The following is a 19,832-nucleotide window of genomic DNA, read 5'->3' as shown; positions in this document are numbered from 1 at the left end:
AGTCTACTTGCGACAGTATGTGATTATCATTATTATTATTTTAATCACACTCTGCCGTTCCGTTCCCCATCCGAATATAACTTCACATTCACCCAAGTTATGCTATATAGGCGTCTTTACTCTATATATGTGTCAACGATGTGCAGAATTAATTGCCACTTGGTGTCCATAGGTTATAATGTGGTACAGCGACAGGGTGGGGGAATGGACCGAGGTACGTTGCTCTTTCTGAGGGTCGGTGCAGATTTGATGGGCCGAATGGTCTCCCTCCGCACTGCAGGAGTTTCATAGAATTTACAGTGCAGAAGGAGGCTATTCGGCCCATCGAGTCTGCACCGGCTCTTTGAAAGAGCACCCCTCCAACCCATAACTCCACCCCATAACCCAGTAACCCGACCCAACACGAAGGGCAATTTTGGACACTACTGGCAATTTGACATGACCAATCCACCTAACTTGCACATCGCTGGACTGTGGGAGGAAGCTGGAGCACCCGGAGGTAACCCACGCACACACGAGGAATGTGCAGACTCCGCACAGACAGTGAACCAAGCCGGGAATCGAACCTGGGACTCTGGAGCTGTGAAGCAATTGTGGTAACCACCATGCTACCGTGCTGCCCACCCATGCTACCGTGCTGCCCACCCATGCTACCGTGCTGCCCACCAATGCTACTGTCCTGCCCACCAATGCTACCGTGCTGCCCACCCATGGTACTGTGCTGCCCACCCATGCTACCGTGCTGCCCACCAATGCTACTGTCCTGCCCACCAATGCTACAGTGCTGCCCACCCATGCTACCATGTTGCCCACCCATGCTACCGTGCTGCCCACCAATGCTACTGTCCTGCCCACCAATGCTACCGTGCTGCCCACCCATGCTACCGTGCTTCCCACCCATGCTACAGTGCTGCCCACCCATGCTACCGTCCTGCCCACCCATGCTACCGTGCTGCCCACCCATGCTACTGTCCTGCCCACCAATGCTACCGTGCTGCCCACCCATGCTACCGTGCTTCCCACCCATGCTACAGTGCTGCCCACCCATGCTACCGTCCTGCCCACCCATGCTACCGTGCTGCCCACCCATGCTACTGTCCTGCCCACCAATGCTACCGTGCTGCCCACCCATGCTACCGTGCTACCCGCCCATGCTACCATGCTGCCCACCCATGCTACCGTGCTGCCCACCTATGCTACCGTGCGGCCTACCCATGCTACTGTGCTGCCCACGTTCTATGATTCTATGGTTCTGTGTATCATGTCGAAACGCCATGAAGCGTCTGAACACCCTCCTTATAATTCACCTTCCCCCAAGTGCTCTGTCACCGATACATGTAATGTTATCAAAGTAATTGTTGTATATCGTGAATAACTGGTTCCCGAACAGTCATCCTGGCGTTCACCGATTGGGCCCTACCTGCTAATTCGGAAGATGCGCCTCTCTTGTAAGTCTTTGTTTCCTGTCTACTTGGTCGGTCATTTTCTTTTATTGCACCTCAATCATTGTGTTGTTCATTGAATAAACCTGGAAATAACTGGTTGTTCTGAGATTCGCAGTTAAAAAACATAATTGGCCGTATAGTTAGCTGTGAAAAATGGTTAAGCATATGCTGTAATCAAAGATACAGGACATGCAGGAGGGCAGTGCACTCCTTCCACCATGGCTATAATACTTCGTGTCTCTGTCTGAGTGTGTCTTTCTCATTGTTATTGTGTGTGTTCGTGCGTGTGAGTTTGGATGCATGATTACATATGTGAGAGTCAATTCAAAAGTGTGTTTGTGTGTATGTGTGTGCGTGGGTGCATGATTGCATATGTATCTGTACATTTGTCTATGCATTAGTGAGAGTATATGTCAGTGTGCTTGGCAGGCGTATTGGCACGGCAATGTAATGGCAGAACTACACTGAATCCAACCGTCTAAGAATACGGAGCATGTGATGACATGAGATACAACGTATGGAATGCGCTGCCATGGTCATGTAATAGGCTCTCTGACAAATTTAGAACACATACTGTACGGATTGTGGTATCCCAGTAATGTCACACCCAGCATAACCTGGGGGACGCAAGTCAGCCTCAATGGCCGGTGATTGGATTAACGAAGTCTGCTGTGCACAACGAATCTATTTGGGCCTCTGTGTCTTTTCTGGTTCTTTGAAAGATGTTACTTGTTTTTTACGTCACTTGTAAACATTCCTTCCTCTAAAAAATATTCTTCCATCTATATATCCAATTATTTTATGCAATTCCCTATGCACTGGGTTTTATCACACTTTTATCACTCATTGTACACTTCCTTTTGTAACCTATTTATTTTCAATCCGCTCCTTTATTGACTTACCCTCCAACCAGGCAACAGCTTCTCTGTTCGTACATATATGAACTTCCTGGCTGCAGAGCCTCAGAACACACAGAACACAGAACAGTACAGGCCCTTCGGCCCTCGATGTTGTGCCGAGCAATGATCACCCTACTCAAACCCACGTATCCACCCTATACCCGTAACCCAACAACCCCCCCCCCCCCCTTACTTTTTAGGACACTACGGGCAATTTAGCATGGCCAATCCACCTAACCCGCACATCTTTGGACTGTGGGAGGAAACCGGAGCACCCGGAGGAAACCCACGCACACACGGGAAGGACGTGCAGACACTGCACAGACAGTGACCCAGCCGGGAATCGAACCTGGGACCTAAGCCTCCTTGAGAATATGTTTCGTGCCAGTGAGTTCAACGCTCTGATGAGTAACACTTGCTGTGGGGAGACACTCTGGCTGGGCAGATATTATCGTCTTCGCTGAAGAGGCACCTCGGAGACTCTGGTTTCCAGAATCCGTCACAGCCCCTTCTGCTTATTCCATCTATCCATATCCATCCATGTTCTAAGAATAAGTACCGACTGTCTCCGCGTCAAATAAAGTCCATCGTCCATAGCACAATTGTGGCAGGTCTCCTCTCACATCTCCCTAAAGCCTTCAGGAATAATTTCCTCACTCAGATGGCGGGAAAGGTTTGTAATTTCTAAACCCAGTGCTGTGGAAGATTAATCAATAAGTACGTTCAAGACAGAGGATTTCTATATAATTCCATCTGATGATATGGGGAGGGTGATGGAATATTGAATTCAAGAGTCGGCTGGAGGATTGGCTTATTCTGGCTCCTCACTCCTACATTTGAAATGTCTACGTTTCTACCAAAGAAATGGTCAGAGACAATACTCAAATAAAGATCGTCAATGACATTTACAAGTGATTGATCAGCTTGTTTCTGTATTACGTAGCCTAAGTCCTTGTTTCTAAATCCAATTGGCTGTGAAGAACTTCGGTAATCCCGGATGCGATAGGAGACACTAAATAAATAACAATTGGTATTCAGCAGGTGGGGTGGGGGCGTGATGGGAAGGTGAATGGAGTGCACAAATGATGAATTTTACAGCAAATTTCTTTTTAATTCTCCAGAACTCTTTATACCGCAGCCACACTGATGATGGCCCTCTCAAGTGAGTTTACATTCATCCTATGTTTCCCTGTAGGAAATGAGAAAATAATGAACTGATTTACTTAGGAGAGGAGATCGGAGATAGAGGGATTGACAAATTCAGAATGTTACATAACGAGACAGACAGATAGATAGATAGTTGGATAGATAGATAGATAGATAGATAGATAGATAGATAGATAGATAGATAGATAGATAGATAGATAGATAGATAGATAGATAGATAGATAGATAGATAGATAGATAGATAGATAGATAGATAGATAGATAGATAGATAGATAGATAGATAGATAGATAGATAGATAGATAGATAGATAGATAGATAGATAGATAGATAGATAGATAGATAGATAGATAGATAGATAGATAGATAGATAGATAGATAGATAGATAGATAGATAGATAGATCGATAGATCGATATTTGGTTTTATTTATTACCACATGCACCGAGGTACAGTGAAACGTATTATCCTGCGTACATTCCAGACAGATCATTCCACCAATCAAAAAGCAAAACCAGGGCATACATAAATATAAAATGGAAATCCATAGAAACATGCTGAAGCATAGAGGAGTGCAGTACAATGCAGTGGAGAAGATATGTGAAGTGATCAGATCAGTCCAGAAGAGAATAATTCAGCAGTCTGGTAAAAGCGGAGAAGAAGCTGTTTTTGAAGATGTTGTGCATTTTGTCGAACATTGTTCACCTCCTGTCCGATGGAAGAATTTTGAAGAGTGAATAAGCCGTGTGAGAGTAGTCTTTGATTATGCTGCCCGCTTCCCCAAGGCATTGGGCGGTACACATTGAGTCAATGGATGGTCGACTGGTTCGCGTGATGGGCTGGACGGTGTTCACGACTCTCTCTAGTTTCCTAAGGTCTTTGGCCAGGCTGTGATTCAGCCAGAAAGGATGTTTTCTATGGCGCATATGTAAAAGTTGACAAGACTCAATGTGGACATGCTGAGTTTCTTCATTTCCTGACAAAGTGAAATGAAATGAAAATGAAAATCGCTTATTGCCACGAGTAGGCTTCAATGAAGTAACTGTGAAAATCCCCTAGTCGCCACATTCCGGCGCCTGTCCGGGGAGGCTGGTACAGGAATCGAACCGTGCTGCTGGCCTGCTTGGTCTGCTTTAAAAGCCAGGGATTTAGCCGAGTGAGCTAAACCAGCCCCTAGGCGCTGTTGTGCTTTCTTGTTCGCAGTGTCGACGTGGCTGGACCAGAACAGATTTCTGGTTATGTGGACGCCAAGGAACTTGAAGCTGGTCAACCATCTCCGCCTCTGCATCATTGATGTGGATATTGCTTTGCTTCCAGAAGTCAATGACCAGCTCATTAGGTTTGCTGACATTGAGGGGGCGATCGCTGTCGTTCCAACACTCCTCTAGTTTTTCTATCTCCCTCCTGTATTTTGACTCCATGTTGTTGGAGGTCCGATCCACTGTGGTCGTGCCATTAGCAAACTTGTCGAGGGATTGGAGACAAATTTTGATGGTGGCACGACAGTGTGCGAGGAAGTTTAATGAATCACACAATATCCTGGTGTGCTTAATTAAATGCGGAGTGGGGTACAGAACAATGGAATTCATTTCCAACACATACAAAATACAGGTGCAGCCCTCAACTGCAATTCCGTCTCTAATTCTGAGCGATATACTTTTGGAAATATGTGAACGAGTGGCGATAAAGAAATTTACATCGATCATACAGTGCAGAAGGAGGCCATTCGACTCATCGAGTCTGCACCGACCCACTGAAGCCCTTACTCCCCCCCCCCCCATATAACAGGGGCGGTTTAGCACACTGGGCTAAATCGCTGGCTTTGAAAGCAGACCAAGCCTCTCCGAACAGGCGCCGGAATATGGCGACTAGGGGCTTTTCACAGTAACTTCATTTGAAGCTTACTCGTGACAATAAGCGATTTTCATTTCATTTTCGTTTCATAACCCAGTAACCTCTTCTAACCGTTTTACATCATTAAGGGCAATTTATCATGGCCAAACCACCTAACCCGCACATCTTTGACTGTGGGAGGAAACAGGAGCACCCGGAGGAAACCCACGCACACACACGGGGAGAACGTGCAGACTCCGCACAAACAGTAACCCAGCAGGGAATCGTAACTGGACCCTGGCGCTGTGAAGCCACAGTGCCAATCACTTGTGCTACCGTGTTGCCCTACACAAAAAGGGGTGAGAGAATTAGGAACTCCTCGCAAGTGAATCAATTGGAAAGGTCGGTGAAAAAATAGTTTTGTTGAGATTGTTCAGAGCTGTACAAAATCATGAGGGCCCTCATCATAGTACACAAAATAATTTTTTGTCAGTGGTGGAAGGATAGTGAAGATGCAGAGGGATTTGGATAGGTTAAGTGAATGGGCTCGGGTCTGGCAGATGGAATACAATGTTGACAAATGTGAGGTTATCCATTTTGGTAGGAATAACAGCAAACGGGATTATTATTTAAACGATAAAATATTAAAGCATGCCGCTGTTCAGAGAGACTTGGGTGTGCTAGTGCATGAGTCACAGAAGGTTGGTTTACAAGTGCAACAGGTGATTACGAAGGCAAATGGAATTTTGTCCTTCATTGCTAGAGGGATGGAGTTTAAGACTAGGGAGGTTATGTTGCAATTGTATAAGGTGTTAGTGCGGCCACACCTGGAGTATTGTGTTCAGTTTTGGTCTCCTTACTTGAGAAAGGACGTACTGGCGCTGGAGGGTGTGCAAAGGAGATTCACTAGGTTAATCCCAGAGCTGAAGGGGTTGGATTATGAGGAGAGGTTGAGTAGACTGGGACTGTACTCGTTGGAATTTAGAAGGATGAGGGGGGATCTTATAGAAACATTTAAAATTATGAAGGGAATAGATAGGATAGATGCGGAGAGGTTGTTTCCACTGGCGGGTGACAGCAGAACTAGGGGGCATAGCCTCAAAATAAGGGGAAGTAGATTTAGGACTGAGTTTAGGAGGAACTTCTTCACCCAAAGGGTTGTGAATCTATGGAATTCCTTGCCCAGTGATGCAGTTGAGGCTCCTTCATTACATGTTTTTAAGGTAAAGATAGATAGTTTTTTGAAGAATAAAGGGATTAAGGGTTATGGTGTTCGGGCCGGAAAGTGGAGCTGAGTCCACAAAAGATCAGCCATGATCTAATTGAATGGCGGAGCAGGCTCGAGGGGCCAGATGGCCTACTCCTGCTCCTAGTTCTTATGTTCTTATGTTCTTATGTTGGCATGGATAGGTGCATGGGACTGGGATATCATAGTTATTACTAAAACATGGTGAAGGGAGGGGAGGAACTGCCAGCTCAATGTTCCTGATGGTATAGAAATGATAGACCAGCAGATAGGAGAAGAGGCGGAGTTGTCTTTTTGAATTTGGACAACATCACAAAAGTACAGAGTGAGGATATATCCAAGGGTTCGCCCACAGTGTCTACATAGGTTGAACTGAAAAATAAGAATAGTGAGATCATAGTGATAGGACACAGAACATAGAACATAGAACAGTACAGCACAGAACAGGCCCTTCGGCCCTCAATGTTGTGCCGAGCAATGATCACCCTACTCAAACACACGTATCCACCCTATACCCGTAACCCAACAACCCCTCCCCCCCTTAACCTTACTTTTTAGGACACTACGGGCAATTTAGCAATTTTGGACTGTACTATTGGCCCCCAATTGGCCCCCAAATACAATTGGCCGGAAATCGAGAAGCAAAGATGTAAGGACATTACAGATGGCTACCGGAAAATAGGGGCTGGTTTAGCTCACAAGGCTTCCCAGAGAATCCTAAGATAAATCCCATCAGGACCCGGGGACTTATCTATTTTCACCTTGTCCAGAATTTCCAACACTTCTTCCCTACGCACCTCAATGCCATCTATTCTAATAGCCTGGGTCTCAGCATTCTGCTCCACAACATTATCTTTTTCCTGAGTGAATACTGACGAAAAGTATTTATTTAGTATCTCGCTTATCTCCTCAGCCTCCACACACAACTTCCCACCACTGTCCTTGACTGGCCCTACTCTTACCCTCGTCATTCTTCTATTCCTGACATACCTAGAGAAAGCTTTTGGGTTTTCCTTGATCCTACCTGCCAAAGACTTCTCATGCCCCCTCCTTGCTCGTCTTAGCTCTCTCTTCAGATCCTTCCTCGCTTCCTTGTAACTATCAAGCGCCCCAAATGGATCTTCATGCCTGATCTTCACATAGGCCTCCTTCTTCCTCTTAACAAGAGATTCCACTTATCTGGTAAACCACGGTTCCCTCGCACGACCCCTTCCTCCCTGCCTGACTGGTACGTACTTATCAAGAACACGCAATAGATGTTCCTTGAACAAGCTCCACATATCCAGTGTACTCAACCCTTGCAGCCTACTTCTCCAACCTACACATCCTAAGTCATGTCTAATGGCATCATAATTGCCCTTCTCCCAGCTATATCCCCAGCTTCGTGAAGGAATCTGGGCGGCAAGGACAAGCTGGACCGAATGGCCTATTTCCATGCTGTCATCATCTGTGACACTGTGACTCAGATTTAAGGCAGTACTTCTATTTAAGATTTAAGAGAGGAACTATGGCGATCTCAAGGAAAACATTCATGCAGTGGGCATATCCCATCTGGAATGACGTGTGTTCCAGTCCAATGGCTGCTGATGGGATCGATACATTCAAGATGGAATAGGATCATTATCTGAACAGGTCCCAAATAGTAAGGTGTCCCGTACTCCCCATCCGACGGTACTTGCCAGAACGCAGCCAATGTGGCACACATTTCCCGCCCTCGCATGCTCTACACTATACAACCACTTCATCCTACTCGGACTTTGGGGCAGCACGGTAGCATTGTGGTTAGAACAATTGCTTCACAGCACCAGGGTCCCAGGTTCGATGCCCGGTTTGGGTCACTGTCTGCGGAATCTGCATATTCTCCCTGTGTGTGCGTGGGTTTCCTCCGGGTGCTCCGGTTTCCTCCCACAGTCCAAAGATGTGCATGTTAGGTGGATTGACCATGATAATTTGCCCTTAGTGTACAAAATTGCCCTTTGTGATGGGTGGGGTTACTGGGTTATGGGGATAGGGTGGAGGTGTGGACCTTGGGGAGGGTGCTCTTTCCAAGAGCCGATGCAGGCTCGATGGGCCGAATGGCCTCCTTCGGCACTGTCGCTTCTATGAAATCTATGGCAATGCTCACACTGCACATTGGAACGATCATCATTATCCCGACCAATACTTATGTACGATGAATTATATCTGTCCTTCATAACCCTGACAACGTTCACCTGATTTCGGCCTTTGAAGAATGAACAATAACTTATCAAACCCACACCATTATCAATTCTCCATCACAAATTAATAAAGTAATACAAAATTTAAATATCAATTAGTTAACAATTAAACTTACAATCTTGAAAAAAAAACGGACGTTAAGTCAGCAAGCATGGTGAAGGTTAAGGAAGCTATTGGAGCTCAGCACATCAAGTGGTTTGTCGACCTCACTACTCCGTTCCCTTGCTAATCGTACTCGTAGATGCATGTGAGGATGGCTGTCGCTGTCCGCTTGCTTTGCGACAAAATGCTTCGGTTGGAAAGGCTGAAGAAAGGTTAATGCACTGCCTTGAACATACCTGTGGCTACCCCCGTGGTCTAATCATTGATAGTAGCACCTGCACAATTAATGGTCTGGGCCTTCTTTTCGATAAATATTTGATATGACCCCCTTACTCTCCCGAAACGGTCTGCTTTGCTTCTCGTTTTTAACGAAGATATTTTTAAAAGCACACTACACAGTTTGCGGTGAATGCATTTGGGATGGTTTGAATTGCTGAATGTCAATGTGTAAATACAACTTTGTTCGCCACATAATAACAAATATTCAATTGCATTGGAAGGTGTGCAGAGGAGATTCATCAGGACGCTGCCTAGAATGGGCATTTAAGTTATGGAAAGAAGATGGAGAGGTTCGGCTTTTTTTCGCTGCAGCAGAGAAGCCGGAGGGACGACCTGATTGAGGTGTACAAGATAATGAGGGGCGTGGACAGGAAGCAACTGTTCGTCTTAGTTGGAAGGACAGTCACGAGGAGACAAAGTCAAGAGGAGGGCCAGAAGGCTTTGCAGGGTGTGGGGAGGGGAGGGGGGGGGGGGGGTTGAGGAATACCCTTCATACCCAGAGGGTGGCGATGTTCTGGAATACATTGTCAGAGATCCAGAGATGGTGGGAGAGGCGGGTTGCTCAACAATGTTAATCTAAGAAGTCTTACAACACCAGGTTAAAGTCCAAGAGGTTTGTTTCAAACACTATTTTTCGGAGCACAGCTCCTTCCTCGGGTGAGGAAGGAGCTGTGCCCCGAAAGCTCGTGTTTGAAACAAACGTGTCGGACTTTACCCTGGTGTTGTAAGACTTCATAGTGTGCTCACCCTATTCCAATGCCGGCATCTCGACATCATAATATTCAAGGCAATAGACCAAGTGTTGGAAAATGGGATAAGGTAAGCAGATCAGATGCTTTTCATCTGTCGGTGTAGATACCATGGGCCGAACTGTCTCTTTCGCACTCTGTTATTTTGTGAGTTTGAAGTTGACTCAGATTGACTCGCTCTTTTTTGCAGCCTCCGCAGCGCTGGTGTTCCCTGCATTGACTCTCATGGCAACTGGTGGATCAATTCTCTTCCTGACAAACATCCAGGTATTTATAGCACGGCCTGTGAGTGAGAAATAGACTGAGGGAGCGCTGCACTGCCCGAGAGCTCCATAGTGAATGCTGCAATTGCCTCGAAGCAAAAACAATCTAAAAGCCAAAGATCAACTCTGTGAGGAAATAGCAAGCAATATAGCACAAAACTGCAGAATTGGACAAGAGTGTGCATTAAATTTGATCTATCTGAGACTAGCGCACTCAGGGAAACGACTGAATGAACACATACATTGGAAGGGTACTAGAGAGCACTGCCACAGTCAGAGATTTCGGTTGGAACTTTAAAGCGAGTCTTAATTCGTCACTGAGAGGAATATGAAAATTCGCCACTGCTATTCGGTAAAAAATGCTCTACAGAGTAAGGATGTTTATATTGAACCTCAGTCAGCATCAGACAAGCAGTTAATTTAATTCTTAATCAAGTCGTTTGTCAAAGAGTGTGCAGAAATTAGCTACACTGATTTCAACATGCCTTCAGTGAATATATTTCAAATTCTCCTCCCCTGGATGTGAGCGCTTTAGCAAGTCCTGAAACGATGAATAAAGCTCTGCTTGGACATGTCATTGTAATGTGGGGCTGAGTCTGCGCGATATCCAAACGCTTTATCTAAATTTAGTAGAAAGTCCTGGGGGAGTGTAAAATTATATAATAGAAACCCGGGAGGTTCCAACTTCAAGCTGAAACAAGCTCCTCGCAGTCCTGGGATTCCACATCAGAGCTGGTGTATTCCAGCAGACGGCAGCACGGTAGCCTTGTGGATAGCACAATCGCTTCACAGCTCCAGGGTCCCAGGTTCGATTCCGGCTTGGGTCACTGTCTGTGCGGAGTCTGCACATCCTCCCCGTGTGTGCGTGGGTTTCCTCCGGGTGCTCCGGTTTCCTCCCACAGTCCAAAGATGTGCGGGTTAGGTGGATTGGCCGATAAATTGCCCTTCGTATCCAAAATTGCCCTTAGTGTTGGGGGGAGGGGTTACTGGGTAATGGGGATAGGGTGGAGGTGTTGACCTTGGATAGGGGGTAGGGTGCTCTTTCCAAGAGCCGGTGCAGACTCGATGGGCCGAATGGCCTCCCTCTGCACTGTAAATTCTATGTAATCTATTCAGGGCAACATACGACAGGCCGGAAATGGAGCCAATTCTTCTATTGCTCCGTTTCTGCCTGATGTTTCAGTGGGACAACGTGAGTTTAGTCGAAAGGGACACAGGCGGCATTCAAGTCCGGGGACAGGGGATTTGTTGATCATTGTTTGAAGCTCAGTATTTCAAACATCCCATCCGTTTATGGCACTGCGGGTTGACTTTAGAGCCTTGGTTATTCCTCCTCAGTACATGTGCAGGTCACTGGCGCACAGGCTGTGAACAGACTATGTATGCACTGGGGGAGATTGGGTAATAGAGTGGGCAATTGAAATCAATCTCTATAAATGCATATTGGCGGGGCATCACTGTATGGGGGCACGCTATGGATTTTTCATCCTCAGGCACACCTTTCCTTCTCTTTGCGGCTGTGGAGCCGCAGTGTTAGCAGACCGATTATCAATCTGTCGGAAGCACTCTTTCATGCCCTAGGTAACAACGTTTCTACCACTTAATAATGTGACGTCTCTGGCTCTGAGCAACGCGTTGTTTTGGGCTCACACTCAGAAATTGATGTTTCGAGAATGTTGGTTTATGCTTCAGAGAGGCATATGGATTTAACTTAATTGATAGAATAATTAGAGGGAAGCTCTTGGAAGCTCTTCGTCAAATCAGGAACACCAGTTCCGCAACACCAGCCCGTGTAGGGCAACACGGTAGCATTGTGGATAGCAGAACCGCTTCAGCGCTCCAGGGTTCCAGGTTCAATTCCGGCTTGGGTCGCTGTCTGTGTGGCGTCTGCACATCCTCCCCCTGTGTGCATGGGTTCCCTCCGGGTGCTCCGGTTTCCTTCCACAGTCCAAAGATGTGCAGGTTAGGTGGATTGACCATGCTAAATTGCCCTTAGTGTTCAAAATTGCCCTTAGTGTTGGGTGGGGTTACTGGGTTATGGGGATAGGGTCGGGTGCTCTTTTCAGGAGCCGGTGCAGACTCGATGGGCTGAATGGCTTCCTTCTGCACTGTAAATTCTATGAAAATGGTCTCTATCGGAACGATCGAAACATATGCTAAATATATGATTCTCTGATCTGATTCGCAGATTGCAAACTTGTTTGCAAACAGACGCTCTACAGTTATCACTCTCTATTCTGGAGCACTCGGTTCATCAACAGTCGTGTTTTTGCTGGTTAAGGTGAGATGGAAGCGGTTCGGATTCAGGTTTCATAATTCTCACGTGTACCTAGGAGCAGTGAAAAGTTTGTATCTGCAAGTATCGCCAACAGATAATTTAGCACATGAAAAGAATGGAAAATAAAGGAAAAACATAATAGGGAAAGGTAACTAATGTTAGTGATATAATTAAATTGTAAAAGATTAGTACGGTTATAAGAGATCTATAAAGAGGATCTGTGTGGGATAGTGTAGCCACGCTCCGTCGCCATCTTACTGCTGCATCACAATGTTACACCATGTCTGTGTCGGCAATTTCACACGTTAATATGTGCTGTACATTCTTTCAAGGGGCAGTAAACTGTTCCAGAAAACAGATTGTGGAAGGTAATTCAATAATATTGTAAAATAGCTCAGCGGGCGTCGAACACATAGATCTATCGACTTCCTAAGGTGCAAGAGGAGGCAATTCGGCCCATTGAGTCTACACCGATCCTCTAAAAGAGCACCTATGGAGGGCCGGTCCACGACCAACTCAAGAAAGAATGTGCAACGGTCGATGATGGGAAGGGATTGCTCTTTCAAATTTCCGATACAGACACGTTGGGTCAGATGGCATTTTCTATGTGCTGTTGGATACTGTTCCAAAAATCAGATTGAGGAAGATAATTCAATAATCTTTTAAAAATAACTCTTCGGGCGTAGAACACATAGAACGAGAGAGTTCCTGCAGTGCAAAAGGAGACAGTTCGGCCCATCGAGTCTGCACTGATCCTCTAAAAGTGCACTAACGTAGGCCTGGTGCTCTGCAACTTCCTCCTAACCCCAGAACTACACGTAACCTGCACACATCTCAACATTGGGTGGACACCGTAACCCCCAAAGGAAAGCCACGCAGACACGGAGAGAATAAAGAAACTCTACACAGTCAATCACTGAAGGCCTTAATTGTATCCGGTCCCTGGCGTTGTAAGGCAACAGTGCTAACCACTGGGCCACTGTGCCTTCCATCCTCATTACGTGAAAGGTCAAAGTCTGACCCCACGCAGGTTACACGTTGGAGAAAAGAACTCTTTCTGTCATCCATATCGGTGGGTCAGGGTTTCCATTATAGAGAATCCTTTGTTTGGAGACAGAGACACCATAGGGTTCATCGCGCATGGGAGGGAAGGAGTGAATAGACTGGCACGGAGATAGCGGCACCGAGATAGCTTTTAAGAACAGAGAACAAAGAAAATTACAGCACAGGAACAGGCCCTTCGGCCCTCCCAGCCGGCGCCGATCCAGATCCTTTATCTAAACCTGTCTCCTATTTTCCAAGGTCTACTTCCCTCTGTTGCCGCCCGTTCATATACCTGTCTAGATGCCTCTTAAATGATGCTATCGTGCCCACCTCTACAACCTCCGCTGGTAAAGCGTTCCAGGCACCCACCACCCTCTGCGTAAAAAACTTTCCACACACGTCTCCCTTAAACTTTCCCCCTCTCACCTTGAAATTGTGACCCCTTGTAATTGACACCCCCACTCTTGGAAAAAAGCTTGTTGCTATCCACCGTGTCCATACCTCTCATAATTTTGTATACCTCAATCAGGTCCCCCCTCAACCTCCGTCTTTCCAACGAAAAGAATCCTAATCTACTCAACCTTTCTTCATAGCTAGCACCCTCCATACCAGGCAACATCCTGGTGAACCTCCTCTGCTCCCTCTCCAAGGCATCCACATCCTTCTGGTAATGTGGCGACCAGAACTGCTCGCAGTATTCCAAATGTGGCCGAACCAAAGTCCTATACAACTGTAACATGACCTGCCTACTCTTGTACTCAATACCCCGTCCGATGAAGGCAAGCATGCTTTATGCCTTCTTGACCACTCTATCAACCTGCGTTGCCACCTTCAGGGTACAATGGACCTGAACTCCCAGATCTCTCTGTACATCAATTTTCCCCAGGACCCTTCCATTGACCATATAGTCCACTCTTGAATTTGATCTTCCAAAATGCATCACCTCACATTTGCCTGGATTGAACTCCATCTGCCATTTCTCTGCCCAACTCTCCAATCTATCTATATTTTGTTGTATTCTCTGACAGTCCTCCTCGCTATCTGCAACTCCACCAATCTTAGTATCATCTGCAAACTTGCTAATCAGACCACCTATACCTTCCTCCAGGTCATTTATGTAGATCACAAACAACAGTGGTCCGAGCACGGATCCCTGTGGAACACCACGAGTCACCCTTCTCCATTTTCAGACACTCCCTTCCACCACTACTCTCTGTCTCCTGTTGCCCAGCCAGTTCTTTATCCATCTAACTAGTACACCCTGAACCCCATACCGGGGAAAGAGATGCAATTCGGAAACGGTATCGACAAAGGGGGAGAAGGGAAGGGCAAATTCTAGCTCAGAACGGAGAATGGGAAGAACGGAAAAGGAAATGAGGAACAGTTCAGCGTGCAACAGAGTATTGCAGAGTGAGTGAAGGGATCGAAAGAGAGAGGGTGAAGAGTTTTAAAGGGGGAAAGATAGACAGCGCAAGTGTTAGATACCCGAGTATAGGTAACGATGGAAACAGCAGCATCGAGACTAGCGTAACGGCGGTTGGACGAAGAATAATAGAAATTAAAATGTGCATGGTTGGGGTCAGACATGATTAGTTAACACACACTCTTGTTTAATTTCGCCCCGAATCCCTCCTTTTGTAGGTTTTGCACGAGGTTGGTTTTTCCCTACTGTCCATGTTCATGTTCATCAGTTCGCTCAGCACCATTCACATCCTGCGGACATTCCTTCTGCTTCCAAGGACACGCATTCCCTACCCGCTACCGGAGCGATACACCTATGGGTAAGCAGGACCAGGAGTTTTCGATTGCAGTAAATCCAGGCATTCATCTGGCTTCGATATAGAATAAAATATTCTTAAAAGCGAACTCCAAGTGATGATATCCCGAAACAGAAACAGGAAACACTGGACAATCTCAGTGGGTCAGGCAGCATCTGTGCGGAGAAAACGAAGCAAACGTTTCGAGTCTGGTGGACTCTTTGCCAAAGCTTTAATAAAGCGGTAACAAAGAGTTTCTTTCACAAGGATTCAACCAGATGTTTCAGATTGCAGCATCCGCAGAAATTATCTGTACTCTCCCGAGATGTTTGGGGGGTCTACCCTGAACAAGACATACCCAGGATCAAGTTATGGAATGGGGATTAGTTAAATGTTACGGCGTGGATGCGAGATCATTTTGGAAGATTAATTGCGCAGGAACGATTTACAATCCTACCATTGGTTTAAATCAATGATAGGATTTACCAATCCTATCACTGGTTTAAAAAATGCTTTGAACTTTGAATAGCAGTTGCCTGGACCTAGTTACAGGCTGGAATCTAATTGTGAGCTTTCAGTTATTTGCTTCGGTAATGGGGCAGCACGGTAGCATAGTGGTGAGCACAATTGCTTCACAATTGATCGATTCCGGCTTGGGTCACTGTCTGTACAGAGTCTGCACATCCTCCCCATGTGTGCGTGGGTTTCCTCCGGGTGATCCGGTTTCCTCCCACAGTTGAAAGATGTGCAGGTTAGGTGGATTGGCCATGATAAATTGCCCCAGTGTCCAAATTGCCCTTAGTGTTGGGTGGGGTTACTGGGTTATGGGGATAGGGTGGAGGTGTGGACCTTGGGGAGGGTGCTCTTTCCAGGAGCTGGTGCAGATTCGATGGGCCAAATGGCCTCCTTCTGCACTGTAAATTCTATGATAATGAGTTAATTTATGGTATGGTTGATATACCCAGGGCAATATATTCCGGATAACAATTAAAAAAATGATGAATGCAGTTTATGATTTGATGCGAGTAAAATAAAGACCCGACGAGTGCGCTGTGGCCTTGAATGAAGATCATGGGGTGAGGTTGTGAACTACATTATCATAAATGAAGATAATTAGTAAAAGGCCAGTACCTGATCGAATTCTTCGAGTGGGTACACTTCGATGACCATATAACTAAGATTAAGTGAGAAACTGGAGTCGAATACACGATAAGATCTGCGTAATAAAAAGAAATAGACCATTGTGGCAGTGATCATCGTTTACATAAGTTGGTTTGTCTGCCGGCCATCTGCCATGGATTCAAACTTTATTTTTAATGGAATGCAGACTGGTATTCAACACACGATTCGGGAGTTGGCAGGTGGTTATGGGGTGAAAATATATCGAGCAACAGAGACACATACAGAATTGCAATCGAGGAATTGCGTTTTCCTTCTATCGGAATTAATGTTAGCAACTGGCTCGTTACAGACTGGAATGTAGTCGAGGATGTAGAACATAGAACATAGAATGATACAGCGCAGTACAGGCCCTTCGGCCCTCGATGTTTCACCGACATGGAAAAAACTAAAGGCCATCTAACCTACACTATGCCCTTATCATCCATATGCTTATCCAATAAACCTTTAAATGCCCTCAATGTTGGCGAGTTCACTACTGTTGCAGGTAGGGCATTCCACGGCCTCACCACTCTTTGTGTAAAAAACCCACCTCTGACCTCTGTCCTATATCTATTACCCCTCAATTTAAGGCTATGTCCTCTCGTGCTAGCCACCTCCATCTCGCTGTCCACCCTATCTAACCCTCCGATCATTTTGTATGCCTCTATTAGGTCACCTCTTAACCTTCTTCTCTCTAACGAAAACCACCTCAAGTCCATCAGCCCTTCCTCATAAGATTTTCCCTCCATACCAGGCAACATCCTGATAAATCTCCTCTGCACCCGTTCCAAAGCTTCCACGTCCTTCCTATAATGAGGCAACCAGAACTGTACGCAATACTCCAAATGCGGCTGTACTAGAGTTTTGTACAACTACAACATGACCTCATGGCTCCGGAACTCAATCCCTCTACCAATAAAGGCTATCACAACATAGGCCTTCTTCACAACTCTATTAACCGAGGTGGAAACTTTCAGGGATCTATGTACATGGACACCGAGATCCCTCTGCTCACCCACACTACCAAGAATTTTACCATTAGCCAAATATTCCTCATTCCTGTTATTCTTTCCAAAGTGAATCACCTCACACTTCTCCACATTAAACTCCATTTGCCACCTCTCAGCCCAGCTCTGCAGCTTATCTATGTCCCTCTGTAACCTGCAACATACTTCCACCCTGTCTACAACTCCACCGACTTTAGTGTTGTCTGCAAATTTACTCACCCATCCGTCTGCGCCCTCCTCTAGGTCATTTATAAAAATGACAAACAGCAACGGCCCCAGAACAGATCCTTGTGGTACGCCACTCGTAACTGAACTCCATTCTGAACATTTCCCATCAACCACCACTCTCTGTCTTCTTTCAACTAGCCAATTTCTGATCCACATCTCTAAATCACCCTCAATCCCCAGCCTCCGTATTTTCTGCAATAGACGACCGTGGGGAACCTTATCAAACGCTTTACTGAAATCCATATACACCACATCAACTGCTCTACCCTCGTCCACCTGTTCAGTCACCTTCTCAAAGAACTCAATAAGATTTGTGAGGCATGACCTACCCTTCACAAAACCATGCTGATTATACCTAATCATATTATTCCTATCTAGATGATTATAAATCGTATCTTTTATAATCCTCTCCAAGACTTTACCCACCACAGACGTTAGGCTCACCGACCTATTTTTGCTGGGGTTATCTCTACTCCCCTTCTTGAACAAAGGGACCACATTTGCTATCCTCCAGTCCTCTGGCACTATTCCTGTAGCCAATGATGACCTAAAAATCAAAGCCAAAGGCTCAGCAATCTCTTCCCTGGCTTCCAAGAGAATCCTAGGATAAATCCCATCCGGCCCCGGGGACTTATCTATTTTCACCTTGTCCAGAATTGCCAATATTAATGGGCTCATCGTCTATGTCGAGAGTAACCGATAACTCGGTGAAGTTTACGGGTTGGAATCACATCGGTGAGTTTGGAAATTCTTTCCATCCAGCTTAGCCGACAGACCAGTGTGAGTTACAAATTGGAATTTATTGAAGAGTTCGGTTGGTTTACAAGTGGAGAGCAATAACTGAGAAACAACATACAGACTGGAATCTAATCTGTGGATTGAGAGATTATGTGTATGTGGACAAAAAGATACAGAGGTAATATTTTCAATTTTCCAGCCGAATGGAACTTTATCATAATCCAGGGAAGTTAGGAAAATGAACAACTCATCTACGGTCTCATTAGCCGCCTGTTTTATGACCTGCAAATTAACTACATCTGGGCCTGGAGTTCCATCAGTTTTCTCAGCACCACATATATTGTGATTAGAATTTCAATAAATTGATCTCTCCACATCTGATTTACAGCTATTGCTGTACTGATTTTCATACCATCAACAGTGAAAATGAAAAAAAAATCGCTTATTGTCACGAGTAGGCTTCAATGAAGTTACTGGGGAAAGCCCCTCATCGCCACATTCCAGCGCCTGTTCGGGTAGGCTGTTACGGGAATCGAACCGTGCTGCTGGCCTGCCTTCATCTGCTTTCAAAGCTGGCGATTTAGCACAGTGTGCTAAACAGCCCCTGTGGTTAATGTGCAAAGCCCCTAGTCGCCACATTCCGGCGCCTGGTACGGGAATCGAACTGTGCTGCTGGCCTGCTTGGTCTGCTTTAAAAGCCAGCGATTTAGCCCAGTAAGCTAAACCAGCCCCGTGATGCTGTAAGCAAAATACGTGTTAATTCTCTTTGTCATATCTGTATTTTCGCTCATTAAAATGGATTTCTCCCTCTCTGCGGAACCAAAATAACCTTTAGCTGCCAGTTTCCAATTCACCACCTGGAAAAAGCTGGAGCTATCAATTTGTACATGCCGATAAAGTTTCCTCTCATACTTTACCACATGAGAGGGGCTGGTTTAGCACACTGGGCTAAATAGCTGGCTTTGAAAGCAGACCAAGGCAGGCCAGCAGCAGGGTTCAATTCCCGTACCAGCCTCCCCAAACAAGCGCCAGAATGTGGCGACTAGGGGCTTTTCACAATAACTTCATTTGAAGCCTACTTGTGACAATAAGCGATTTTCATTTTTTTTCCTTCCATATTTCTCCTCAGAATTCACTGAGTCATAATATGTTATTCTTTCTATTGGGAGAATGCATCAGATGAGCCACTCACATTTGCCCAGTTATTCGCTTTTTCGTTCATTTTAATATTGTAACTGACGTCTGTACCTAAATACAGATGATCGGTCATCCACGAACCTTTTTCTTCAGTTTATGAACACACTTTCTCTGAGTATTATGAGTATTATGAAATATCCAGTCTGAGCATGAAATGAAATGAAAATTGGTTATTGTCGCAAGTAGACTTCAATGAAGTTACTGTGAAAAGCCCCTAGTCG

General features: G+C 45.7%; 1 protein-coding gene across 1 annotated transcript in view; it reads left to right on the top strand.

Annotated features, from left to right (window-relative positions):
- LOC119957568 (solute carrier family 43 member 3-like) overlaps nucleotides 1-19,832 on the top strand; it is a 71,440-nt gene that overhangs the window by 28,567 nt on the left and 23,041 nt on the right. Inside the window, exons 4-7 of the mRNA XM_038785734.1 lie at nucleotides 3,466-3,506; nucleotides 10,129-10,205; nucleotides 12,390-12,482; nucleotides 15,165-15,304. Coding sequence (XP_038641662.1) covers nucleotides 3,466-3,506; nucleotides 10,129-10,205; nucleotides 12,390-12,482; nucleotides 15,165-15,304 — 351 coding nt within the window. The remainder of the gene's footprint in view (nucleotides 1-3,465; nucleotides 3,507-10,128; nucleotides 10,206-12,389; nucleotides 12,483-15,164; nucleotides 15,305-19,832) is intronic.

This window comes from Scyliorhinus canicula, chromosome 26 (genome assembly GCF_902713615.1).
Source record: "Scyliorhinus canicula chromosome 26, sScyCan1.1, whole genome shotgun sequence".
Lineage (NCBI taxonomy): Eukaryota > Metazoa > Chordata > Chondrichthyes > Carcharhiniformes > Scyliorhinidae > Scyliorhinus > Scyliorhinus canicula.
This window is presented reverse-complemented; position numbering and strand designations above follow the sequence as displayed.